The following is a 26,868-nucleotide window of genomic DNA, read 5'->3' on the forward strand; positions in this document are numbered from 1 at the left end:
TGTGTTCATGACAAAGACCAAAACAAGATGACTTCATTGGTAAAATCATTTTATTCGCCCATTCGTAATTTGTATTTCAACATACTAACCAGTCACTAAAATGACATGCAGCTCAACTCGCCCAATTCTCTGTAAACAAGGACGTAGATGGGAAATCCTGATAGATTTTTAGAAACAAAAAGACCTTTTTTTAAATTGTAATATTTTCTCTTATAATAATGCCTTTAAGAACCAAACAGGTGAGATATGAGCTCATACTGTAGTGTAATTTTGACCACATGCACTGTTCTGCTTAGAAACACAAACACTTGATCTATAACCCCAAATGACGTCCATGTATTAATGTGCCATTTTGTCATCATTACTAACACCATTCATTTAATTCATAGAGAAAGAAGAGGAGAAATGAGCTCTAACGTGAGAACGCAACCTGTCCACAACAGGAAGTCAATATGACTAACAGCCTGTTGATTTCCGGTGTTGACCCCCCCTCCAAAACGACAGTAAAAAAAAGGTATATATTTTGTCAAATCAAATGAATCTGCCTTAAATCTCCTGAGAAGGTTACACTCATGTTTGTTTAGACAAAAAAACTAAAAGGTGCACTTGGCATAGTCTCAATGGGAAGTTAATAATAATAAATATTTTTTGAAATTCCCAGGTATTTGATGCACTCCCAGAGATGTGAAATGTAATCCCCTTTATAAAATAATAATTCATAATTATATAGTAATTTGACACATTTTGAATTGTGGGGGGAGAAAAATATTAAAGACACAACAATAGAAAATATTTTAATCCTCAAAGAACCTGTCACCCATTAAAATACCCATAAAAAGTTTAAAATAGTAATACAATTATTTTATGGAGACTTCTGTATGTATATCTGTGTGTACATATTTGTATTTTTTGAGTGGTTAATTATAAAAATATCAAACCTACACCCCAAAAAAGCTCTTTTCAATTGTTTTGCTAGTTAAAAAAGCATGATAGGCTAACTACAATTCAATTGTAGTTAACTTAAATTTGATACATCAACATTTAACTTTTGTTTGGTACAATTTGCAACCTACTTGACATATAATTTGATTTAATTAAATGTTTAGAAAAGCTCGTAACAATTTGGACATTATGTTGTCAATAATGATAATTCACTAAACTGCCTAACAAACTTAATTTTTAAGATATGCTTATGAAGACTGAAAAAACGATCCTGGGAGTGCTTCAAACCTAGCCAGTAGTTTGCATTTTTTTGTTCTTTGTCAAGTTTTATTGCAAAGACTTAAGCTCATTTTACATTAGCATCAAAACAGACAAAATTAAAACATCATGTGGTTTAAAAAAATAAATGTAATAAACAAGATGACAACAACAACAAAATATTCACACTTGATTGCAGAACAATGTGCCATAATGACGCTGAGTGATGTGGAACACTTTAACGGTCGCTAGTTTTTCCATTGTTGCAGGTTTCAATCTTAAAAGTAACACAGTTGTATTCCTTTTTGTCAGTAGTTTAAATTGAAAAGTGTAAGCACGTCTTGTTCGGACCTTTGTAAACATTTTTTTTTTAAATGAAAAATTCTGCAAGAAGATATCAATAATACTGTAGATAAAATGTTTACTTTTTGAGTGAAACCGCTGAAGTTGATCAAGTTACCCCATTCTATTCCAATTGATTCCGATGCACGTCAATATGGAATAAGACAAGGTAACATTTATTGGGGACCAGCAGCAGAGACCAGAAGAGGAAGTAGAAAAGGTTGTGTGGAGTCAGTGTTAGATTGAAATGTTCAAAGTTGGAAACTTTCCATAGGGACAAAGTCAATTTATAAAATTGTAAATCTTCTCTTAAGGGAAACTTTAATAATACACTGAAAAGGGGCTTCTCACGGGACATCTCAAACGGCTGGAAATGGAACTCTTTAAAAACCTCTCCCCGGGTTTACTTTCAATTTCAGAGTCCAAAAACCCATTGTCCCTTGGAAGTGTAAAAAGAGGAAACTCTCCCTTATATCTAGAAAAAAATACAGTTCCTCTTTGATAGTCTAGAAAACCATTCAATAAAAAAAAAGCTGCTCACAGTTCTGAGGTCAAGAGTTTGATCTCAGGTGGGACAATGTTTGGAGTTTGCATGTTCTCCCTGGGCTCGCATGGGTTTTTCCATTGCACTCCAGTTTGGGCCCCAAACCATTTTTTAAAGAAATAGCAGTAATGATGCCAAAAGTTGCGTTGGTGCAAGACCGTGTTTTTTTTTTTTTTGTGACACTTCATTCAGTAAATTGCTAATGATAACACGCAAGTCATCATATCATTTAAACTTTGGTGAATTCCCATGGAAGGTTTCCAATTTGAAGTATTTTCAAATATTCCACACTTGAATTTTCATGGATATTTGCCGGTCATTTTCCAGCCTTTTACACACAAGTGGTGTATGACAAAAAAAAACAGAAAGCTTGGTCCCGTTATGTGAAGGCAGTAGAAAAACAGGGGTAGTTGAGCAAAAGGAGAGCTGAGGTAGAATGTCTCAACGGAGCGGAACTGGTCTGGAACTGAACCAGTGAGGAGGATAGAGTTGCTCCAAAAGAATCGCTCCTCCCACCCTTGACAGTCCGTGTGCAAAACAATGGGTCTCCACTAAAGAGGAGCAAAACAAACTGGTTCAATCTCTTTACAACATGCGTTAAGGTCATCTTCCATTCACGTGGAACATTCGCAACACTTGGAATAAATTAGAGCAGGGGTGTCCAAACTACAGCTCATTTCCTATTTTGTCTATTTCTTCACTTACTGCACGGACTAACTCATTCCATGCCAGTGACAAGCATTTTGGGAGGAAGGGCAGGTCCCTTAATGGTGCTATAAAATACTAATGTGAATTATTTTATAATGGGAGCAGATCATAATATGGACACAAATTCATCCAAAAAGTGACAAAAGGCTGCATAAGAAAATTACAGTATTGCCCATGAAAAGTTAAAAAAAACGGAGAGTACTGAAAAATATATTAGCCCCCGTTTTTGGCGTTCCGCAAAAACCTGGAATTATACGTATACTAATTAGTCTTGGGTGGAATGGAATGAGTTAATGGTTTAAAAAGTGTTGCCCTCCCCCATTTGTGCCCTCTGAATTTTCTGCATGTAAAAGTTTGGACACCTCTGAATTAGAGTGCAGTTCTTTTAGGGCATTTTCATGAAGAGTCCATTTCCCATGGCGGGGACGGGCACAGGGCAGGGGAACTGAAAAAGGCTCATGTCCGCCGTGAGCGCCGCCATAGCGGCTGGATCGTGCTCGATCTGCGTCCTAAGCGCGGGGTCTATCTTCTCCAGCCGCCGCTTAATCCTCTTGGCCTCGCGCTCGCGGACGAGCCGAGCCTGTCGCTTCTCGGGCGTCTCGTTTGCCCTCTTGAGGCGCATGGCGTCCCGGTCCCGCTGTAGACGTCGCGCCCGCTGCTCCTCCGACTCCTGCATCCTCTGCATGCGCTTGGCCTCGCGGTCGCGCAGACGCCGTAGTTCACGTTCCTCGTCCGTCTCGCACGCCCGCTTGTTCTTTTTGGCCGTGCGCTCGCGCTCTAGCCGGTGCAGGCGCGATTCCAGCGGTTCGTTTTTGCGGCGCAAGGCCCATTTGCGAGTGGGGGACTGGGACTCCACCAGCTGCTGATAGGCCACGCAGCTGTTGCAGACCAGGAGGACGCCGGCGGGGTACACGGGTGTCGGGTTCAGAATGTCGGGGATGGGAGGAAGACCCGAGGAGGACGAAGTGAGGGCGTCGGGGATGGACGCCAGCGAGGGTCCTTCGGACAGCAAACTGTCGGGCAGCGAGGGAAACGAGGGTCCAGGGCCGGAAGGGCCTTGACAAGGGTGGCCGGACATGTGGCACGTCCGATGCGATTGACATAGGCTCCCGTTAGGGTCGTGGACTTGACACGACTGAGGACCGTGACACGAACTGGGGCCGGACAAGGAATGTGGGCCCCCTCCCGGGCTGGACATGGGAGTGCTAGAGAGCGGGTGGGTCAAGGGACAAGTGTCCCCTCCATCAGAGATGACAAGCCTGGTTGTGTCCAGGACATCTTTCAGCTTTTCCCTGAAGCAAAAAATTGTAAAAAAAAAAAAAAAAAAGAGATATTTTTTTCCTATTTTCTGAGGCTAAAAAGACCATTTTTTTAAAGACTTATAGCTCATCCACACTGATGATGGTGAGTGTCTTTGAACAAACTAGCTTTGACTTGGACGTGTGCAACTTTAACACAAGCTAAGGAGCACCTGTTAACGTTGTCCGTGTCGGTGAAGTGTGCCCCGCACACGGCGCAGTTGGACAGACGGTCCTCAGAGTGGATGAGAAGATGACGTCCAAGCGAGCCGGGCGAACTCAGCGCTCGTCCGCATACGGGACACACGTAGCTTTTGGCGTTGCTCATTAGGCTTGTGTGCTGTTAAACACAGCAAGCTATTATCACCCCAAAGGCGGCATTAATCCAACATTTTTGAGGGATGAGACTGGACCCCCTCCTCACCTGGTAGACATGAGAAATAAGCTTTTCTGGACTGGTGAAGTCCAGCGTGCAGAGGGGACACACAAAGTTGTTGCTGTGATCGGAGCCGTCCTCGATCTCCTGCAGAAACACAGGAATCCATCAAAGAAATTCTGACTACACACAGCACAATTGACTTTCCTGACATTTGGTGCTGTATCTCGAAAGTAGTTTTAAGTGCATTCCGTTGAGTGTCCTAAAATATGTGTCAAGTTCTCAGAAGGTGGACCACTGGCCATTTCACCCCATTTGAATTTTTGTTTAACCAATGGACTCACATGACGTGCAAGTGACCCACCGCCATGACTCACCTGCAAGGACACGCTGTGTAGCGTCTTACACGTGACTCACTGTGATGCTGAAATAGAAAACATTTGCCAACAGATGGCATGAAGCTATAAGAGTTGTTTTTGCCTTTCGCTCTTCTTTTATAGCACCCTCACATATGCGTCCATTGTATACAACAGTGATTTTTCAAAGAGAGGTTTTCGTCATTTGCATCCTTACGGGGGTGGCAGTGTAGCGTATTGTCTGGGGATGTTATCGACAAATAAGGCTCCGTCTAAAGCTATGTACTGCAACAGAAAAACAATTTATGACCCCCAAATCAATTTTTTATTGGCATTTTTCTTACCTCTTTGACTCCTGCTCCTTGCAGGCGGCACGGCGCCCTCTTGGCAGTCATGTGGTCGTCAGCGGAGGCGTTGGACAAGGAGTCGGGATCGCTGTCACTGTCTTCTATGGAGGCAAACACAGCCCTATCAATACAAACGGGACAACAAAACACAAGGTAGGGCTTACTCACACTAACACCCCTTCAGCGACAGGAATTTTGCCCGCCCCATCCGCCGGCGCTGTCATGTACCTGTGTTGCTTTCCTGTCCGAGGACATCCCGGGAGTTGTTGCTGCAGCGCTCACTGTCTTCAGTGAACTCGTCCCTGCCGTCCATGTTAATTGTATGTTGGAATCCTGTCATGCCAGAAGTGTGGAACGGCCCTGGGCAAAAGAAAGGTAAGAGAAGAAAGACAACATCAAAAACCCTGTATTGCAAGTGTCAACATTTTTGGACTAGACTCCAAATCACCACTAAATCCCGTAAAGTTTAGAAATAGAAACCATATATAAGTCGCACCAGAGGATGAGTACACAGGCCCAGTCAAACTACCTAAAAAGGCAACTTATATATCGGAAAATGCAGAAGTATAAAGCAAACAGTATGTTTACTTCGTTTTCCCTAGTAAATAAATAGGTTTGGGATAACCCAAGCTCACTGATGGTGATGGTCCATAATGTTTAAGTGAATCTTAACATTAAAAAAAAAGCATTCCGTTACAAAACAACAAGGCTCTTCATCTCCATAGCAACGTCAAATCCATCTTCACCCCCTTATTTTCCATAAGTTGTCATTAATTTTTCAGGCCTCGTGCATGTGCCAATGACCCCTTGAAAGCGTATCCCATACAGGCTTTTACTCTGAGATTAGAAAAAAAAATAATCAATTAGTCATCCCAATGAAAACTAGCTAGTGCCATATGTTTAGATTATACAATCTGACTCCACAAGGGAAATCTGATGGCTGTCCTGCAGCGGGACATAACAAATGCGATACCCGCCGTGCACACTTCATTTGCATCCCAACCCCCCACCACTAGCTCACACACACAGCAAGATACATACTGCAGTCCCACAGGGATAGAAGCAGGTTGCACTAATTTTTTCCCTCTTTCTTCTTCTTCTTCTTCTTCTTCTTCTCTCACTACCACCCACACAACGACTGTGGCTGCCCTCATGTGCATCATTTCCATATCGACCCAAATTGCACTTTGCTCATGCGAGACTCCTTCCAAGATCTGCGAACGGTTGTTTGTCTCCATTCGCTCTCCGATTGGCTGGCAACCAATTGAGGGTGTGTTCCCCATCCACTGCCCAAAGATCGCTCCAGCACCCCTGCGAATCTTGAGAGGTGAGCCAGAACGGAAAATGAACAAATGTTTAAACCTGGGTAACAGTTTTCCGTGCGATCAATGGATTTTGAAGAGCGTGACCTGCTCATCTTTTTTTCATAAACAACAGCATGCCTCTTTAATATTTCAATGAATCTTGATTTGTTGTAAAATAGAGCATTAGCTGTGAAACAAGACTGTTTTGCTACAAAATTTCCTCTTCCAAAAATATAAACACAAACTATGTGAAACACCAATACAAATGTTACTTCCTTAATTAATGTTGCATAGAGTGGCAAACGTTAGACTTTTAAACATTAAGTTTGTGTTGTTTGAGTAAAAAAATATCCAATAAGTGCACTTATATGCTAATAGTAATGTTGTGTAGTAGTAATTAGTAATTATAATATGGCTAACTTGGTACTATATGGACAAGATTAGTTATACTTTAGTTATCCACCAATTAGTTCCCACAATGCTATTGAATACGATATATATTGAATATTTGATCTGGTATCTGAGATCTAAGAACTTTGTGATTCACATAGTATTGAAATACTTTGAGCAACAGTATTTCAAATGAGTATCCTTTATATTAGGTGTTCTGTTACAGGTTAGTCGAGAGTGAAATAGTAGCTCCCCAAATGGTCAGCACAGGTCTCGAGGTAGTTTGTCATTTTGCTACTTAGCCACAGACCGTATGAAGCAGATGTGTGAACTCACTTTGGGCACTTTTCCCATAGATCCCCGTTTGTTTGCACTGCTCGAGTGCGTCTGAGCACTGAACTATGAGCTAGCACACCAAGCAAGATTCACACAATCTGGTGATTGATGTGTGGGATATGCCTCCTCCTTCCCCCGTCGTCGTGTCTGTACATCTGTCTCTTCGCCCTCCCTCGTCTTTGCCACTGTGATGTTATCTGTGAGGGTCTGTGTGTCTATGCAAGAGGTGACGCAGTGTCTGACTGAATCCAGACAAAGAGACAAACTCATCAGCCGACAGACACACAAAACAACCCAGCAATAATGGAGACATGGCGAGGGACAGACGCGAGATGAGTGGGTGGGCAAAACTAATTCTAGGCAAAGATAGAAGGCTAAAACTTGGCTTTGGAACACGGATGTTACTTTTCTTAAGAAGGATTTCATTAATTTCAATAAGGAATTATTCGTCGGCCTTACGGTGGGGGACCTGGTTTCAAATCCAGGTCGGTCCACCTGTGTGGAGTTTCCATGTTCTCCGTGGGTTTTCTCTGGGTACTCCGGTTTCCTCCCACTTTCCAAAGACATGCATGTTAGGTTGATTGGACACTCTTAATTGCCCCTGGGTATGAGTATGAGTGTGAGTGCTCGTCTCCTTGTGCCCTCTGATTGGCTGGCCACCAATTCAGGGTGTCCCCTGCCTCTGGCCTGAGGTCAGCTGGGATAGGCTTTTTTCATTTTTGAGTTTAGATTTTGGTCCAAAATCTCCTTTTTTTTGTTAAACTAGTTATCTAAACTATAACATCTTGTCCAATTATCTCCATAAAAACTCTTTGCTCCCACCATGATGTTGCACTGCTTGGATTAGCCCAGAATTTAGGTTCAATAGTTAGACAGTAGGGTTACCACATGATTGTCACCTGTAATTTCAGTTAATTAACCTACAGACAACAATAAATCCACAATTCCCTCAAAAATTAAGAGGAACAACTATATGAGTGACAACTTGAGACCTCCCTCTGATGGAATTCAAATACAAATAGATGTAAATGTGAATATGTGCAATTGCATTCAACATCGCGGATATCCATATATAATGAATGTCTTGCATGCTTCTTCGCACATCCCACCTCATTTCCCAAATCTTAAAAATATGTTTCATTATTTTGAGAGCAAGCCAGGCATTATAAATATCGCTAATTCTGTCAGATAGGGCTTGCCAAGAGCTGGAAATACAACAACAAAACCTAGTGCAATTGCACACAACATCTGAAATACCTACAGTCAACTTTGAAAGGATTGTTCTGTTTTCGCCTGGAAAAATGTTATACTCCATCAGGACGCAAATGTAGATGCATGTGGAGAAACCGTCCGTTTCTACACACCGATCCAGGTGGAAAATTATTGTTTCCAAGGGATCAATCCAAAGATCCATGCAAGAATAATATTTTTGTAAATGAATCAGCATACACCCTCACATTGTTGCAGCCGTGATTATAACGCACAAATCCAAATAATGTACTTGATCCTTTTTACAACACCGACTGATCGCGCAGAAGAGAACCTTGGTGCGCGCGTGCGCGCACTGCAGCGACGCGCATGATCAGCTGATCTCTCACGGAAAACCTGTCGCAATGCATTGTGGGCTGCGTTCATTCAACGCGGAAGTGTTAGCACAGGAGCTTGTAATCGCAGGATTACATGTAATAATCACTCATATTTTAGAATGGACGGGATGTTGAGTGCAGGGATACTTTTAGTATGACAAAAAGTTGATGGATACGTAATCTAAAAAAACGACGGGATGGATTTGATGTTGCAGGAGCAGAATGAACCACAAGATAGCGCTCATAGACACTACACACCCAATGCCATAACATTACACTAGTCGTCATCACTGAATGCCACGAGTAACAGGACCGCATCACTCCGTAGACTAGAATGTGATATTCTTCCGCAGGGAAGGAGAGGAGGACTTAAACAAAAACTAATCCACGTCAACAAAAATCATAACAAGGGATGGCACCCATTCGTTACCAAATCACAAGCAACACTCACAACCACCACACTGCAAAACAGTTGACAACAATATATTTTTGATGCAGTCCTCTTTGTAAATGAAACCAATTGGCGTTAGCGATCGGCTAACAACAAGCTAGCGCATTACAATAACGATGCATTGACATCTCATCGCGCATTCCAATCAACACGGTCAAACAGTATTGATAAGATGAATAGAATACCCATGTTATCCAGAGATCATCCGCGTATCGGGTGCGATAAACGGGAAGAAAAACAATGCCACAAATCAATTCCGATGGACGCTGCTGCTACTGTACGGTGCTAAACTTCTTGGGCAAACCTCGCCTCAAAACCTTCTGGGACATGTCAGCGTAACCTTCCGCCTGCAGTAGATGTGCTGAGGCTGGACTAGCCACCATTTTGCATGTCGAGTGTGTTCCTCCCTCCATTGCTAATAGAGACGATTCCACTCACTTTCTGGCATCACCACGGCTGGTAAGTGCACCGCAAGTTAGGTCCTATCAGTAGGCGTGTGGAAATGACAAAAGGGGGTCCAAATAGTCGGCGATTTGTATCGTATTTACGTTGACAAGTCACTGTTGCGCTGCATAGGAAGTGGCTCCAGTCCTCAGTGCACCGGGGTTGTGTCTGACAGAAGCTAAGTTAGGTACACAACCATTCACACTACGCTACTCGGAGCCTTAATCTTTAATTGTCGTGACAATACCGTCTTGAAAGTTCACTTTTATCCGGCTAACGCAATAAACCATCCGTTTGAGTGTGGATACTTTTTGCTTTCATGGAGCGAAAACGCGTGAGCAAGGTGCTCGCTGGTTGCCTAATCCAAAAGAAGGCCTGAAAACCGCATCATATGGCGTGGACAGGTTCAGGTGTATTTTTCTAACCAAGATATCTCTTCTGTTAATTTCTGAAATATTGTGAAATACAACCTTGGCATTTTTGTTTAATGTCACTCAAGGTGAAGGCAACGTACTGTGCCGCCAGTGTCAACTTGAAATGCTACTCGTGTTAGCTCATTGCTAACTGGAATGTGTAGGTGTCATTTGTGTTTTAGAAAGGAGTGTTTAAAATATGCAAAGATGAAATATCGATGCAGGCCTTCCACTACAACTTCAGCTTTTTAAAACGTTTAAAAAGAAAATACTAAGATCGCCAGGGAGCAACACGACAAGTGGTTGATGTCTATTTGGAGTTTTCAAAAACACTTCAAATAGCTCGAAATGTCTATTAATTAATACATTACCCCAAAATGACAGCAACAATTCATTAGATACATAATTATTAAAATTGTTTAGACTGATTATTGCTATTCAAGGAGGTCAATATGTGATATTTGAATCTTATATTCAGTTTAAAGTAAATGGTAAAATAGTACTATTAATATATAGTACTAAAGTCTTTATTTACAAGTGTTAGATCATGTACACATTTGTTGTAATATAAACAAATTCAACTTTATTTGGACTGTCAGGTTAAATATAAATAATGATGATGCGCAAAAAATGCTACCAATAGCACTTTGTGTTGTCTTGATGCAAACACTTGTTCCAATAAAAATTTAGGGTCATGAATCCAAATCTGATCAGGTTTTTGTTTTCTTTCTTGCATGTCAACAAAGATTTTTTTGTGTGCAAAAACAAATTATTGCAAATCCATATTACTTTAACAAAGTGGCTTTATAGCTGGCCCCGAAATACTTTGCATGAAGCTGATAAATTGATTGCTGACTGGTTGTTGTTGAAGCTTTTAATGTGCTTTAACATAATTGTGCTTGTTTTGACCAGGTTTTTGATAGCCACAAAACAACTGCAGAGAAAGATGTTTAAAAGGCTAAATCTTCAGAACCCTTTGCATGTACTATGAATCCGACTTCTAAATTGCCCTTAGTTTGTTTCTTTTTGTCAGCTCTTGTCACATTTCTACAAAACCCTGTGAACTTTCTGTGGTTGGTTTCAAGCATGTTATCCAAACCAGAAAAACCTCGGAGTGACGACCCCAAACTACGGAACAATGATGAAAAGATGCTTTCAAAATGTAGCCCATAGCCTATCTAAAAAAACTGTATTTCTTTCCAATGTCCCAGCTTTGCCCCACAAATCCTTAAAGCAATTTCAGGTCTCTTTTTCACGGCTCCTTTTATTTGTGGAATGTTTTCTGACACAATGTGAGCTAACACTCAGTAATTAGCCAAAAAGAACAGCTCAACTCTTTCCTCTATGGGTTCAGATAAGAGATTTTTTTTTGTTGACACTATAAGAGAGGCCCTAGTTTAACATGCTTGTGCTTCATACAAAGCCTTCCCAAGAGTGGCTGGTAATATTTGGAATCTTTGTTTAATCATTAAAAGGTGAGCACGCTATTCCATTGTTCGTTCAGTGCTCATTTCTAGTCTGCATGTAAGACTGCTTTAGCGTTGTCGTTTTGAAACCGCTTCGACATCTTTTTTACCCTGCAAGTGTACATGGATTAGTAATTTACTGCGACTTTTAAGAACGTGATTTTCAAAGCCTGTTTAATCTGTTGTTGGTGCTTGTAGTGCAGTACGCAGCAAGTTGACTTCTCCCTGTTGTAAAAGGAAGGTTTGGCAAGCTTGTTGTTTCTTGGTGTCATGCCCTAAAAGAAAATCTAGTGCAAGAAATCTCAAGAGGGGAGAAGCTTGTTTGGAGCATTTCACTGTGCATACATTCTGTTCCCAAATGAATAGCATATCTACCTGGCTAGTGCCTTGCGTCATTATATGTGATCTGGAGTTCTTGCTTGATTTAGTGTTGATTGTTTCTAGAAGTGTTTGTCTCAAAGAGAATTAATAGGTGTGCATAAAAAAGTGGCAATATGATGTTATACATTCAAACGGTTCAAATCATTTACAATATTTTTAACGCCCGACAGATACTCTTTACAACTGCCTCATAAACATGCAAAATGCTTTTTTGTTCATTTTAGCGACTGACTATCAATGCAGTTTGACTCGACTGAAAATGCTCTGATATTAATTACATTGACCGAGAGTTCAAAAGAATGTCATCTATAAGAATGCACTCTTGTTCTGCACCCAAAAGGAATTTTTCATTAAAACAGCCCGTGCCAGGGGCTGTCGATCACCAACACACCTTGAAACTATTCGAAGACCGCTTTTGTCAAGACTTGGTCACCCTTACAGCTCTCTATAATGCTTTGGAAATTTTGGAACATTATGTTATTCTCCTGTAAATTTCAGACTTTAAGCAGCTACTTTTATCCCCCGCTATGAACATTCCACCCAGTGCAGTTAATGTATTTTTTAGGGGATAATGAGCTGTGTATCTTTAGTGTAAAGTGGATATCTATGGCTTTTAGTCCATTGCAGCCCTCATTTGATCTAATTATTTCTTGCCAAATTTGCTGCCTGCTGGTGTAGTCAGGTTCATCTCATAGTCCAAAATTTGATTTCAGGTGAGTATACAAATTATAAGTAACAATTTATTGGCTGACATTGACGCTGATCTAATCCAAAAGGGAAGATTGAAAAGACTAGGTATGGCAGGGCAGGGAAAGCGAAATATGTTAATTATAGGGATAACATTTATGAGAGGACTTCCTTATGGAGTTCTTCCTTTTTGGTATACCAACCGTTTTTGTTGTGGTGTCTGTTCCAGAGAATGCCAGCTCCGATTAGATTGCGGGAGCTGATCCGGACTATCCGGACGGCGCGGACCCAGGCGGAGGAGCGCGAAATGATCCAGAAAGAGTGTGCTGCTATCCGCTCATCTTTTCGAGAAGAGGATAACACATACCGTTGCAGAAATGTGGCCAAGCTCCTTTATATGCACATGTTGGGCTACCCGGCGCACTTTGGGCAGGTAAGTTACGAGTAATGTGTGAAGGACAAATGGTAAAGTACCCTAACTTTGTTGGATTTTTGTTTCTTCCAGCTTGAGTGCCTGAAGCTGATTGCATCCCAGAAGTTTACTGACAAGCGAATAGGTTATTTGGGCGCCATGCTGCTGTTGGACGAAAGGCAGGACGTGCATCTATTAATGACAAATTGCATTAAGAAGTAAGCTTTTCATTAAAAGTGTCAGTTGCGTTTCAATTTTTTTTACTCTTAAAGTTGTTTAAATCTACCTTTTTTTTAATCAATAATGCACTCTGGAATTGGGCATGCGCTATAATTATCTAACTAAAAGCCGCTCCTTTTAGCTACCGCTTTGACCCTTGCGGTTTATAGTACAGTGGATCTTATTCATGGATTTTTAACAGGCTAATGAGGTGCAAGCCTTTTGGTGTAAATATTCTTTAATACAATGTTGACAGTTCATAGTCCACTGTGGCTCATATGTGAACAAATACAATATTTTTGTCAAATTGGCTGGATGTGGATGATAAAATGGTACCTACCATACCGTCCAAATATTACTGTGCATAATGTCATTTTTTCTTCGTTTTTTCCTCAGTGACTTGAATCACAGCACACAGTACGTCCAGGGACTAGCATTGTGCACTTTGGGCTGCATGGGCTCATCAGAAATGTGCCGTGACCTAGCGGGAGAGGTTGAGAAGCTTCTCAAAACATCTAACTCTTACTTGAGAAAAAAGGTATATCAGTTTTTTGCCTCCTTTTTATTTGTTTTTGAACAATGAACAAAATAAAGGAGCATTTCTGTTTTTAACAAATTCCTTTAAAAATGATTACAGTTTAAATTAATAAAAATAAAATGTTTAAATATTGTCTTTTTTTATTCCAAAAATAAGAGATAAAAAATATCCTTAAATGCTAGTGCATAAAAACAATACACTTACTGTTTCTTTTCATTCAAAAAAATCTCTTTTTCCTTTTTTTTGTTTTAAATTAAATATTAACTCCAACCAATGACACCCAATCCATTTGGAATGGGAGATCTGTCAACGCTGCTATGCCTCCTAGTACCATATTGATTGGATGTCTAGTGCCAACAATGGTCACAAATGAGTTTTCTTTTTGTTTTTCGTTTTTTTCTGCCCCTAGTCTTGTGTCTAAATATTTGTCTTTGTGATAGGCGGCGCTGTGTGCTGTTCATGTCATCAGAAAGGTTCCCGAACTCATGGAAATGTTCCTTCCAGCCACGAAAAACCTGCTGAGCGAGAAGAACCATGGTAAATACAAACCGTTAGTCAGGATGTTTTTTTTTTTTTTCATGTCTGCCCTTCACCATTGCGCCAGTCATCCTTTTCACTGCCAATCACTATGCTGTGCTGTCCTTTTTAATGTATGTCCTTCATAATGTATGTCCTTCACGGGCAGTATGATGAATGAGGCAAAAAAATCCCTCTATGATCAAGTATATACAGTTATATAGTAATTTTGATCATTCCTGGTGTGAGCAATCACCCTTTCATTTGCTGCCACGTTAATTTCTTCTAGCCTTGTCAAGCTCTTATAATATTCGTGACTGCTGACTATGAAGAAACACTGTGCCCATCTCCAATTAGCCATCACAAGTTTTATTACATTCCCTTCCAGCTGCATAAAGGCACAAATGCACTCCCTCTCAACTCTTGTAACCTCTCTCCCACCGTCCTTGTCAGAGAAATGACCCCTCGTTTGTTTTTCCCTCAGGTGTTCTCCATACATCCGTTGTCCTCCTTACTGAAATGTGTGAGAGAAGTCCTGACATGCTGTCTCACTTCAGGAAGGTACAAACACAGCCTCTTGAGATTGTGATATATTTGCTAAGACAGTTTTGCCCTGATTCTGCCTGGATGCTTTTTTTTTAAATTTTATTGAGCGGTGTACCAAAACAACAACAAAAACGGTAAATCTCCAATTTCTGAATTATTTGTTCTTTTATCTGGAATACAGAAATTTTGAATGTTCTTAAACACGAAGCCGATGCACCTAATCTACTCAAATAATCCCAATACTGTATTGAAAGACGTTTATTGGGATTTTTGGCTATCAAAAAATTATTGAAATGGGCATTAATGTCAATTTTTATCCATTGATTTCTGAAACCTCTTTAGCACTTAAGTAAACATGTAACAAGGTAACATATTACCAATTTAATATGTCTACCGTCCCTAGTAGAAACGTAATGCCCTGCAAGTGGTCAAAAATGAACACAGCCGTCGATGCACTTAATCAAAAGACAAGCAAGCCAACAGTCATATGAGCTCTTAGTGCCAGTCACTGGACAGATAGATAGCCAACTCTACAGTGTCATGTTTTGACACCCATGCCACCCATTAGGCTAAGCCCCATCTTTTAAAGTCATACACACTCGGTCACGAATACTCATGTGGAATTTGAGGAGACTACCCCAATTGATGTGTTCTGTGAGTAACCCCGCTAATGGCAGTATTTAGTGCCCGCATTTGAAGACTTTAGCGTCGTAAGCTTATGTCATATTTAAAGTGTCATGCTCGAGACTCCCCTTGTGTTCGCATTTTTATCTCTCAGTTTAAGATTAAGTGAGGAAGTTAATGTCGAAGCTCCGTGCAGCCAAAACGTGCACTCGCAGCAATATGTAGGTCACGTGCGAGATAAAAATGTGTCTGGTGGTAGAAAGAAACTGGATGTCTGCACATTGGATTAACAGTTTGTAACAAAAAAAATGACAGCAGCAATAATTCAACAGGCAAGCCATTAAAGTGAAAAGATATTAATCCCACGTGCCTTTAACCACCCCTGCACTATAAAATAAAAGTGGGCAAGGGAATTTCTGGCCCTCAAGTCGTGCACTGTACGACTACGCTAGATTTTGACTGAGGTTCGTCAATGTTTGATCGCTTTCGTTTGCTGTCTATTTGCTTCTTCTCTGTTTCACTTGCTGCTGTTCTCCCTTGATGCAGCAAAAACTTTGCCTGAAGTACCACCCCTCATGTTCATGATCTACTTATTTTGAGCTCTTTGAAAGTGAATGATTTTCCACTCCCTAACATCTACCTCATATTTTTTCTGTCATTTGTCCTTGTTACAATTCCTGCATTGTGTTAGAATGAGAAGGTAAGAGTGCATTCTGATCTCATAGCTGGTGCATGCTGTAATTAGTATATTCACTTTTCACAGTCATCTGAGATGTCCTGTAATTCATGGTGCTTTCTTTTTCTCTCTTAAATTTATTTGGATTTATCTTGTATGGTGAGCATTAAAATGTCAGTGTTACAAATCGTCCCCAAGATGACGATTCATTTGTCAGCTACATTACTCATTCAGATTTTTTTTTTTTTTTTTTGGATTTTCCAAATGTGTAACTGATTTGGTCACTGTTTTGTGGGTCTCTTCTCACGGGATGGCCACAGGTGATGCCATCAGGAAATAGCGTTATTCACAAAGTCTGTCACCCAAGTTTTCATTGCTTCACGAATGTAGAGAAATCTAACACGTTAATGTTCAGGTGCAATAGTTTTATTTTGGGTTGATAGACCAAAACATTATTAGACAAAACTCTTAATGTGTTCTCAAAAAAGAGAGCACATAAAGACGACCAAATTTTTTCACTTTTTTTTTTTTAACAAAATGCCTTTCTAAAATAACACATTTTTATATACGCAGTGCCTCCTTTTAGCTAGAAACAACCTTTTTTTATAACCCAAACGTTTCCTCTACATAAAGACATTAGAGATTTGCAGTTGAATTGCCTTCAATTTAACTTAACCAATAACTCCTATTTGCTAACAATAATAATGAGCACCTTTTGAATTTTCTATATGGATCAGTGTAGACGGCTGGAATATCTTAACAAAATATTGTGACAAAGCTTCTTTTCTCTTTTTTTTGGTCTTTTTTGTAGCTGGTGCCACAATTGGTGAGAATTCTTAAGAACCTAATCATGTCTGGATACTCGCCGGAACATGATGTTTCAGGAATCAGCGATCCTTTTCTACAGGTAAATCTTTATGTGCCAAAAGTAAATTAGTGTAACATCAAAGGTTTAAATACTGAAGTGTCGCATTTAAAAAAATTAATTCCGATATTTTGATGTTGGGATTTTTAAATAATACAATGTGTTCCTTGTGGTGTTGTGGAAATGGCCACCTTAGCTTTGCGACATTATTTTGTTGAACCCCTAACAAAACACAATTGACGTTGGTTTAATTGTGGAGAAAAAAAACATGAAATTTCCCTAGCGACCGTCACTATTATGATTATACAAACAGATGTTGCTATGCTGTTCTCCTCCAATTTCAATCAGGTTTGGGTTTCAGCCCACGGTATGTCATAATTGCATTCCATTTACATTGACAGTCTTGCTTTCTTTTTCTAAGGTTCGCATATTGAGACTACTTCGAATTTTAGGAAGGAGTGACGATGACTCCAGTGAAGCTATGAATGACATTCTTGCACAGGTTACAATTCCTATTGCTTTTTTAAATAATTTTTCTGTCTATGTATTTGTTTATTTGTTGTATTTTAAACTCTGCAGTGTGACATTTGCTTATCAAACCAAGCATAACCCTCTTCCTGTGTGCATCAAGAGTCTTTCTAGCAGTTGACACATTTTTCTTAGGAGGTTACAGCTGAGCTCAGCTGTTGAATCTCATAAGAAACAATGCCAAGCAAAGAAAACAAAATCACATTATCACTAAACAGCACAACAAGGGCATGAATGTGTTAAGTGTCATATTTATTTATGCGCATCATTATTCTTGACCACAGGTTGCAACAAACACTGAGACAAGTAAAAATGTGGGCAATGCCATCCTTTACGAGACTGTGTTGACTATTATGGACATCAAGTCAGAAAGTGGACTGAGGGTAAGCTCATTGAATTTCGAAATGGGGCGAAAATATGCTTTCAAGGATTCTTTGCAATTAATATGACAACTCTTGTGTTTTAGGTATTGGCCATTAATATATTAGGTCGATTCCTCCTTAATAATGACAAAAACATAAGGTAAATGCGATATTCATTTGGACTTTGCTGGCTCCTTGTTTGTCATAACAAAAACAGTATTATTGTGAAAATGCTATTTTGGCAGTACATTGACAGTCTCTTCATCCATGCTAAATTACAAACCATTTTCTCATTCAAATGCAAGCTCACCAAAACTCACCATTTCAGATATGTGGCATTGACATCGCTATTAAAGACAGTACAGACGGACCACAATGCTGTGCAGAGGCATCGGAGTACCATTGTGGATTGTTTAAAAGACCTTGATGTCTCCATCAAAAGGTAAGCGTGTGATTTTCAATATTTAGACTTTGAGGACATTCATCCGATCCCCTTCAATTCTAATTGCTTGTTTTCCCTCCTCGATCCATTTCTGGATGTTATTATAGGCGCGCAATGGAATTGAGCTTTGCCCTGGTGAACGGCAACAACATCAGAGGCATGATGAAAGAGCTGCTCTACTTCCTGGACTCGTGCGACCCAGAATTCAAAGCCGACTGTGCATCAGGAGTCTTTCTAGCAGCAGAAAAGTACGAGATTGAAACGTTGTCCTCCTAACACATTGTAGCTGTCTTCCATTGTCTAATTTGTTCATATTGCACCGGAGAGACTTGTTAAAAATGTGTCAGAAATAAGAAAAAATGTTGTGTGATGATAACAAGAGTGATCCATCGTCTGAAACACTGTTGATACATTTATTATCTCACAGCAGCACGCATAACCTTGCTTTGTGTGCAGAAAATGTAACAATCAGTGCCTGAAATGCCACTCTTTGTGTTCCAGGTATGCTCCTTCAAAAAGATGGCACATAGACACCATAATGCGAGTTCTGACAACAGTACGCAAATAATGAAAACTTTTTATTTGTTTTTTAAATGAGTACTGTGAGCAGTTTCTACCAAAGGAATACTCAGATATTTTACCAATCAACATGTTGTCTTTGCAGGCAGGCAGTTATGTGCGCGATGACTCTGTGCCCAACCTCATCCAGCTTATCACCAACAGTGTCGAGATGCACGCATACACCGTACAAAGACTTTATAAAGCCCTTCTGGATGACATCTCACAGGTCAGGACTTGCATATTCTAATCACTAGGCAGTGTTAGCGTAAACAAGATTGGAAGAAAAATCTAATTGCAATTTCTGTCTGGCTGATACTGCAATTTACATTTTCCCTAAAATCTAGCTTTGGAGCAAAATTCAATCATATTTAATTAATGACATGAAATGCAATTTCATCACAGCCTCAAAACGTTAGGTGGTATGACTAATATTTGTAAGGAAGTACATTCACAAATTCAATCAATTTTGAAGCTCTAGGTAGAGTTTTGGTTTGAGAGGGTGGGTAAATTAGAGTCTTGTTTCTATCTCTGTAGCAACCTCTTGTACAAGTGGCATCCTGGTGCATAGGAGAATACGGCGATCTACTGGTTTCTGGACAATGTGAAGAAGAGGAGCCTATCCAGGTACATAATGAAGACGCATAAAGACAACTGCTATACATGATATAGAAATAAATAACTTCATTTTTTTTTTTCAAATAAGGTGACTGAAGATGAAGTTCTGGATGTACTTGAAGGGCTGCTCGTATCTAATCTTTCCTCGCCTGTAACCCGAGGCTATTCTCTTACCGCCATCATGAAGCTGTCTACTCGCTTCAGCGGTGTAAAGTGAGTTACTGGAATTCACGCTATGCGTAATAAGGCTTCGCAGTGGTGAACTCATTTGGAAAAAGACTCACCCGTCTTGTTTTCCCCACCCCGCACATTCGATTTTCTTTTAGTCGAATCAAGAAGGTGGTCTCCATCTACGGAAGCAGCATTGATGTGGAACTGCAACAGAGAGCAGTGGAGTACAACGCACTTTTCAAGAAATACGACCACATGAGGTGCAATGAAAGCGTTGCCAACACGCCCAAGACTAATGAATGGAGCATTGAGTGGAATTGGCTCTGGATAGTTCATCCTCCATTTACTTGTGTCTCTCCTCAGGCCAGCTCTCCTCGAGCGGATGCCCATAATGGAGAAAGCAGCCACTAATGGCCCCACAGAGATTGTGCAGACCAATGGAGAGACAGAACCTTCTCTAGGGGAATCCAAACATCCACCCCTAGTCGGTCAGCCAGCCAACCAGGTGATCATACCTTTTCCCTGCATTCCTACAAGTTGCATAATAAACACCTCAAAGGTAGGTAAGAGAATGACAACTTGAACACTTGTTTTCCCAGGCAAATGATTTATTAGACCTACTAGTTGGTAATGATGTGGTGCCAGTAATCCATAACACAGTGCCCGCCAAGCCTGCATCGTCTGGAGGAGAACTGCTGGACCTGTTGGTTGATATCTCACTAAGTGGTAGGACACTTTTACATATATCACCAGTTCAACAATTCAGGAACTGTCCCTTGTTGCTCACTGCGGATGGTTTTATTTGACACACAATAATACAGGAACGGATGACACCTAGTATGAATGAGTTTCATGTAAAGACCGTTGCTTTAAGTATTTAAGATTGCTAATGTTAGATTTAGAATTATTGGAATAGCAAAATAATGAATACACAAAAATGACGGCTTACGAGTGCAGCATTTTGTGACTTCATCGATATCCATGCTGAAAGATTTGAGCACAGGTGCAGGTAATGAATCTGAAATGTACTCGCATTTGATTGGTTAAAATTGTACAATGATCATTTGCATTTAGTCAGAGTGTAAACAAGCATTTTTTAAAAAATCCTTTATTGCACATTTGGAAAAAAAAATCTCAATTTATTAATTAAATATCTTGAAGCATAGAACCTTCTAGACTTTGAGGACCCATTTCCTGTTTTGTTAATTTGCCCTTCCCCTCCCAAGGCGGTCCAACCCCTGCTCATGCTCCCTCTGTCCCCGCCTCCCAACCCCCTTTTCTTCTGGACGGCCTTTCCTCACAACCCCTCTTTAATGACATTGCAGCTGCAGGTGAGACTCCTCTCCTCCCATAATCCTTCACACCGTATTTGGGTTGTCCGTTTACACGCCCTGACTCAAAATTCCACCTTCAGGTATTCCCCCTATGACGGCATACAACAAGAACGGCCTAAAAATCGACTTCACGTTCGAGAGGGCCAACCCTAACCCCAACGTCGCCGTCATCACCATCCACGCTTCGAACTCCACAGATTCAGACATGACAGATTTCGTTTTTCAGGCTGCAGTACCAAAGGTAAAATGGACGCGATCACAAGAAACAAGTGCAAATGCCTTGGATGTCTTATCATTATTAACAACAGGCAACGAGTTTAGAGGAGGATTTGGACGCGAGGTCAACAATGTGTCTAAACGTTATTCGACTATCACAATAGTTTTCAACTCATTTTTGATGAATTATGGTAAGCCAAGTTTAACTGTTATTTGTTTTGTCAGACATTCCAGCTGCAGCTCCTGTCCCCCAGCAGTAATGTCGTCCAAGCACTCAACCAGGGAACCGTCACACAGGTCATCAGAGTCCTCAACCCGCAGAAAGTTAGTAGTTTTACAAAGAGCTGGCAATCTTAGACACAGACCCCCCCCCCCCCCCCCCCCCCCCCTCGACCTGGTGAAAACCAATGTTCCTCTTTTCTAGCAACAGCTGCGGATGAGGATCAAGCTGACGTACACCCACAAAGGCTCGCCTGTGCAAGACCTGGCCGAGGTCAATAACTTCCCCCCTCAATCGTGGCAGTGATGAGTTGTTTCATTTTGCTCCTCCTAAAAGCCCCTCTGATGGGGACTATGAAATTATTTTTTCTTTCACCTTGACCCTTCTTCCTTTTCCTCCTACTGTCCTTCCAACAAACTCCCCCTCAGTGACATCACTAAATACGCAGCAGAGCGTCTTTAACGAAGGAAAACCCAGTACAGATGAAGAGCTGTTTGTCAGTGAACTTTCTCTCTTTTTTTCTTCCCTATTGGTGTCATCCCTCCTTTTGTTTGTCATCCAAATGATTTTTTTCGTCCCCACATGAAAACTGTAGTTAATATAACATGAACATACTTTGATAAAATGATATTTATGATTGCTCTGAGCCTCTTAAAGCCCAAATAATGCAAGTTAGGTAAATCACTTTGGTAACTTTCCTCATTACATCTCGAGCAGAATTTGGGGATTTTGCATCTAGTAACTCAGGCATGAAATCCATCTCAAAGGTGTTGCCTTTTGTCGCTGCCGGAACAGAATCCCCGGGTGTCCAAAATTGCAGCTGGAAAAAAGAGAGGCCAATATTCAAGTTGGTAGTAAAAATGATTAATATTTGAAAATGACAACAAAAATGGCAAAAAGCCAAGATGCAGGGATGAAATATCTAAATTGATGAGTTGACTAAACTTGACCTCTTCAACCCAACACATTATATTTTGGCCTACGGGGATGTCATTTCTCAATTATGCCAAAATAATATTTTTATTATTTATATATATATTTTTAAATTAAGAAATAGTCTTAATAAAAGCTAAATAAATACAATGAAAATGAATGGAAACTTAATTTTACATCAAGTTGAACTCTTTTCGTGCCGTTAGGCTAGATAGATTTTTTTTTCTCCCCACAGACAAGAACACAAAAAAAAATCTAATCAACATTTTTTGATTAAAACGAGGTCTCTGTCCGACAGCAACCATTTTTTAAACTTCTGCTTGCATCTTTGCTCTGTTCCACAGGCACAATATATTAGTCTTAAAAGGACATTTATTCCGAGATAAAGGTCGTTACCCCCTCGGCTCTTAATTTAGTCAGCTTAATGAGCCATTTTTGTTTTACCTGATTGAGCTTTTCACCCGGCACAAACTTATGTAAATGAAGCCTGTTTTGAATGTAGTATATGCACTGAATGCTGTTTTTTCCTCCCCCATCTCTTTATTTTTTCCCATCGATGAGCCAGTCATCACATCGGCACTATTTCTGTGAAAATATGTTTGATTTCTGCAGTAAATCGACTTGATTATTTATGCCTGATATCAAAGTGACGTGCCTTTCTGACTTGACGAGAGAAAAGTTTTGCTATGAGATGGTGTGTTGTTAGCCTGTTCGTGTGCGCTTCAAAATGAGGGAATTGATCGTGACGGTTTAGGAATGGGATATCGTCTTTCACCTTGTGTAAATCGGCTTTTTTTTCTTTTTTAAAGGTGTCTAGGTTCCGACGTGTATGTAGTCTCACTAGAAAATAGAAAGTTTAGTATCTTGGGATAGCATTAATTTCACATTTGAAAGTCATAAAACAAAAGCCAACACTGGGTTGGTCACTGATCTAATCGATTTTGTATCTCATTAATACTTAAAAAGTGAAATGTAACAATCTCAACTTTAAATTGTCATAATGTTAGAGATTATTAAAACTTGATCAGATCAAACCTAGCATGTTAGAATATTGAATTTAAATTAAATCAAGTTTAACTTGAAATATGTTGCATCCTAATGTGGAACGTATCATAATAGTATTATTATGGGATTTCATCACTTTAAAATGCAAAACATCAAGTTATAACATGTAATTTATTAAATTCCAATTCACTGCTTGAAGACATTGTACTTACTAAGTTATGGGATAAGTTGATTTAAGATTAACATGATTCATTTTAATGACTATTTGCCTTCCAATGTCGCATTTAATGGTTATAAGCATCATTTTACATGAAATTATTATGTTAAAATAGGAAATTTACCATGTAAAACATGACGTTATAACATTAAATCGATCATGTTTAAAACATGATCTTATCAAGTTTGGCGCGTTAGAACATCAAATTTGCCAAGTTACAACATAACTTTTTGTAATGCAATATGTTTAACATAAAAAAACTACATTTTATTGTGAAACCTTTTACCTTAAAACATGAAATGTATCACAGTACATGTACATGAGGTTTTTCATGATAATGCCCAAAACAAAACATGCATAAATGTCACATTATGTTGTTTGACTTGAAATGCATCGCCATTAAACGTTTTATGTTAGAACCTCAAACATTCCATGTACAAATTTTAAACTAAATTGGGAAAATTAACATTTTATCATGATGTAATTTGCATTTTAATACAAAAACGATCACCCTAAAACATAACGTACATAAATGTATACGTTTTACGTTAAAAAATGAAACAAAACCTAGACATTTTCCTTATACTGCGATACTCAACTTTTTTTCCCCCTCTAGTGTGGCAACACGGTTGCACAGTTTGCCAGAAGGCCACAATTTTTGACATTCTAGCAACATATCGTCCCATTCTAATGTTGCTTCGTTTCCCGTGGGCCCGATAGATCCCAAACGAAGCAAATCTTTGGAAAAAATAATGGCAGCTAATAGATGTCACCTTTTTTCATCAGTCGGTATTACGTGTTGTGGTAAATTCTCATTACGATCCACTCTCCCGTCCCCTTCTTTGACGTGGATTTGTCGACGAATTGCGTGAAGAGTTTTTGGTGGCGCGATTGAAATTGGCTCTGGTCTTCTCTGTCGGGGGAGGCGACCGTTGATACCTCACAATGTTTTCTCTTTTTACTAACTTTTTTCGAGTGGCTGGTCTGCTTTTCTAGTCCCCGATCGCATCTGAGGGGCGCACGACTGCATGAAAACGCTGACGGCAATTTGTACGCGTGCGCCAGTCCAAGTTAGCGACAAAACCACATTAGCCGCCCCGCCATGCTTTGATATTCAATCACTATGCTTCACTTATCTAACTCCTGTGACCAAAATCAGAGAGACTATTAGCTTTGGAAATATTTTTCAGCTACGATATGTGTATATGGAGGAAAATAATTTCACTTTTTCTTTTGTTTTTGTTCTTATTCTGTTGTTGACAAATGCTATATTAGCTTTTTCTGTACAGATTGAGGGCTTTTACAAATTTTGGGTCTCTTATACTATCTTTCATCCTTTTTTTAGAAACCATTTTCTAAACCAGTTCTCCACGATGTATATTGTCTAAATAGTCAACTGTAGTCAACATCAGGCTTCCCTGTATCGGCACTCATTCATTGTAAAAGGTATACTATATACTATGGTCTGCTACCTGTACATTGTATATAACTGTAAAACAAACAGAGGCTGATCCACTTAAATAAAAAAAAAACACGTGAAGACTACAAAAGATTAGCTAGCACATGGAATTGTATGCATATATGTACAAAAGATTCTTAAACGGATGCATTCTGAATTCCTCCCATTTACCAGTGCGGAAATGTCGCCTTTTTACAAAAATCCCCGCTGAGGCTTCTCGATAGGGTTTTGGTTTGAGTGTTAGAATAATGAGACGTACTACTGAGAAACTGCAATGCTGCACTAGTGAGCACCCACAATGCACGTTCGCGCTCTAAATCCTGTTTGCCCTGGCGACGTCGATTCCAACTTTTAACTGTTTGTGTTTAAAGCAATACTTCATTGTTAACACAACTCTGAATGTTTATGTTCCAGTGCCATTGACGGCGGTGGAATTTGTGCCAGAATAGATTGGATGTCTCGCCGTCAAAGGCAGTCAATGAGTTCATTAATAATAATTTAAAAAAAAAAAGGTAAACTGATCGGTTTCACTGTTCAAGTAGCAATCTGGCAAAATTACTCAGTTCATTTTTTAAAGCCGCTCTCGCCCGCATTTAATCAAAGTAAATCTGTGCCACTTAAGTTTGAAAATCAATTCTTTTCAGCAAAGAAATCCCAACCCTAAATTTTTCACAATTTTTCATCACAATTCAATCGTTACAATTTCTCTCACAACATCCAGTTAACCAGGGAGGAGCAATCGATCCGTCTCAAAGTTTTGTTGACCAATTTTTGATGGATTGTTAGTCGTCATACAAAATTAAGACATGGTTGGGTATGATGCGTCTTCTGCGGTGTGACCCCAATAATCCTTAATCTGTGTCACATGCCCAGTGATCTGTGCGTAACCTATCTTGATTGCCCGGACGTCCAATGACATTAGATTGCGTTTGATTGCCCAATTTCGGCGGCTGAAAAACTAGGTTTAAAATTGGATTTATGAAAAAGACAGCCTTCTGAGCAAATGTGTCTTTTACACGCCTATCGCCACAAGGTGTAACTGCAAAAGGAGGATGAGTGGCAAAGAAAAGGCTATTTAGAAATCAATATTTTTGCAACTCGATTGTTTTGTTTTTCCTCTTTCTTTTCAAGCCCTTGTCCAATCTTGTACAAATGGCAAAGTCAACCCATTTGAAGTGCTTTGAACACCCTCGAAGGAAAAAAACTTATCAGTGTGTGATTTGAATTTTGAAACTGTGTGTGAGAGTGATGTGTGATGTCTGTTTACATGATTTCAGGTTGCACATTTTTATTCTATCAGCTGCATGTTAAAACCAGTGTATATAATGTCATTTATACTCGACCCGCTGGAGTTCTTGCGAGTTTGACATGGAATACTCGTGTGTACAATAAGGTTTAAAGAGGGCGATGAATGGAGTGCACCCTCATTTTAGTTTTTCTGGTCATGCTGGTAAAAATCTGATCTCTATGTGGCAGAATGATTTTTTGTTTTTGTTTGTTTGTTTTTTTCCCCTCATCAAGTTTGTCGCGTTGAACTGAACCCTGTAGTCCGTGGCTCCAAGGTGAGTGTGACTGTCAGACTGAACGGATGATATATTATTAAAGATGATAAGTTGTAAACTATTAAATGGGATATTTTTTGATTTATGCTGTGTATTCTTGTCATTTTGGGATGCAGAAAACGGTCAAGCAAATAAAATGTGCAACTACTGTATCTCTAGCTAAGTTTCTTTTCTTGATGGTATCCTGCAGGCTTGAAGGACTAACTGAGATCATTTAA

The 26,868-nt window shown here is 39.8% G+C and overlaps 2 protein-coding genes and 1 long non-coding RNA gene across 11 annotated transcripts; 2 read left to right on the forward strand and 1 right to left on the reverse strand.

Annotated features, from left to right (window-relative positions):
• Window positions 1-32: 32 nt before the first annotated feature.
• On the reverse strand, window positions 33-9,681 carry znf821 (zinc finger protein 821). 6 transcript variants are annotated; one of them, XM_077713812.1, is made up of 6 exons: window positions 9,424-9,681; window positions 5,400-5,531; window positions 5,169-5,272; window positions 4,517-4,615; window positions 4,266-4,432; window positions 33-4,086 (listed from the first exon to the last, which is right to left on the reverse strand). In XM_077713812.1, exons 1-6 carry the CDS (start codon window positions 9,425-9,427, stop codon window positions 3,180-3,182), a joined length of 1,413 nt encoding a protein of 470 aa, XP_077569938.1. In that variant the 5' UTR covers window positions 9,428-9,681; the 3' UTR covers window positions 33-3,179. The 6 variants fall into 6 exon arrangements, with proteins under 6 accessions (XP_077569938.1, XP_077569942.1, XP_077569939.1 ...); XM_077713816.1 differs by having other exon boundaries at window positions 5,169-5,292; window positions 9,424-9,439; XM_077713813.1 differs by lacking the exon at window positions 9,424-9,681 and adding an exon at window positions 8,463-8,777.
• On the forward strand, window positions 5,250-7,797 carry LOC144194615 (uncharacterized). Its single transcript, XR_013325932.1, has 4 exons — window positions 5,250-5,546; window positions 6,372-6,498; window positions 7,092-7,143; window positions 7,222-7,797. It is a non-coding gene; the product is annotated as an uncharacterized LOC144194615 (long non-coding RNA).
• ap1g1 (adaptor related protein complex 1 subunit gamma 1) lies at window positions 9,514-26,808 on the forward strand. 4 transcript variants are annotated; one of them, XR_013325931.1, is made up of 24 exons: window positions 9,525-9,697; window positions 12,859-13,062; window positions 13,135-13,259; window positions 13,657-13,798; window positions 14,239-14,335; window positions 14,799-14,875; window positions 16,972-17,067; window positions 17,447-17,527; window positions 17,838-17,936; window positions 18,020-18,075; window positions 18,244-18,357; window positions 18,465-18,605; window positions 18,859-18,913; window positions 19,022-19,144; window positions 19,453-19,542; window positions 19,622-19,746; window positions 19,860-19,964; window positions 20,068-20,209; window positions 20,304-20,430; window positions 20,931-21,035; window positions 21,119-21,279; window positions 21,480-21,578; window positions 21,679-26,481; window positions 26,522-26,808. XR_013325931.1 is itself a non-coding variant. In XM_077713807.1 (23 exons), exons 2-23 carry the CDS (start codon window positions 12,862-12,864, stop codon window positions 21,778-21,780), a joined length of 2,463 nt encoding a protein of 820 aa, XP_077569933.1. In that variant the 5' UTR covers window positions 9,525-9,697; window positions 12,859-12,861; the 3' UTR covers window positions 21,781-26,808. The 4 variants fall into 4 exon arrangements, 3 of the variants coding, with proteins under 3 accessions (XP_077569935.1, XP_077569933.1, XP_077569934.1); XM_077713807.1 differs by having other exon boundaries at window positions 21,679-26,808; XM_077713808.1 differs by lacking the exon at window positions 9,525-9,697 and adding an exon at window positions 9,730-9,869 and having other exon boundaries at window positions 21,679-26,808.
• Window positions 26,809-26,868: the final 60 nt, after the last annotated feature.

Source organism: Stigmatopora nigra, chromosome 3 (genome assembly GCF_051989575.1).
Source record: "Stigmatopora nigra isolate UIUO_SnigA chromosome 3, RoL_Snig_1.1, whole genome shotgun sequence".
Classification (NCBI taxonomy): Eukaryota; Metazoa; Chordata; class Actinopteri; order Syngnathiformes; family Syngnathidae; genus Stigmatopora; species Stigmatopora nigra.

Bases quoted from the DNA above. Each gene is read 5' to 3' on its own strand.
- znf821 (XM_077713812.1), bottom strand. The intron at 4,616-5,168 runs GTAAGAAAAATG...GTGTTTCTGCAG, and splicing joins AAGGAGCAGGAGTCAAAGAG to GAGATCGAGGACGGCTCCGA. The intron at 4,433-4,516 runs GTGAGGAGGGGG...TGTGTTTAACAG, and splicing joins TTATTTCTCATGTCTACCAG to CACACAAGCCTAATGAGCAA.
- ap1g1 (XM_077713807.1), top strand. From the start codon at position 12,862: ATGCCAGCTCCGATTAGATTGCGGGAGCTGATCCGGACTATCCGGACG. The intron at 14,876-16,971 runs GTACAAACACAG...TCTTTTTTGTAG, and splicing joins TGCTGTCTCACTTCAGGAAG to CTGGTGCCACAATTGGTGAG. The intron at 19,145-19,452 runs GTCAGGACTTGC...CTATCTCTGTAG, and splicing joins TTCTGGATGACATCTCACAG to CAACCTCTTGTACAAGTGGC.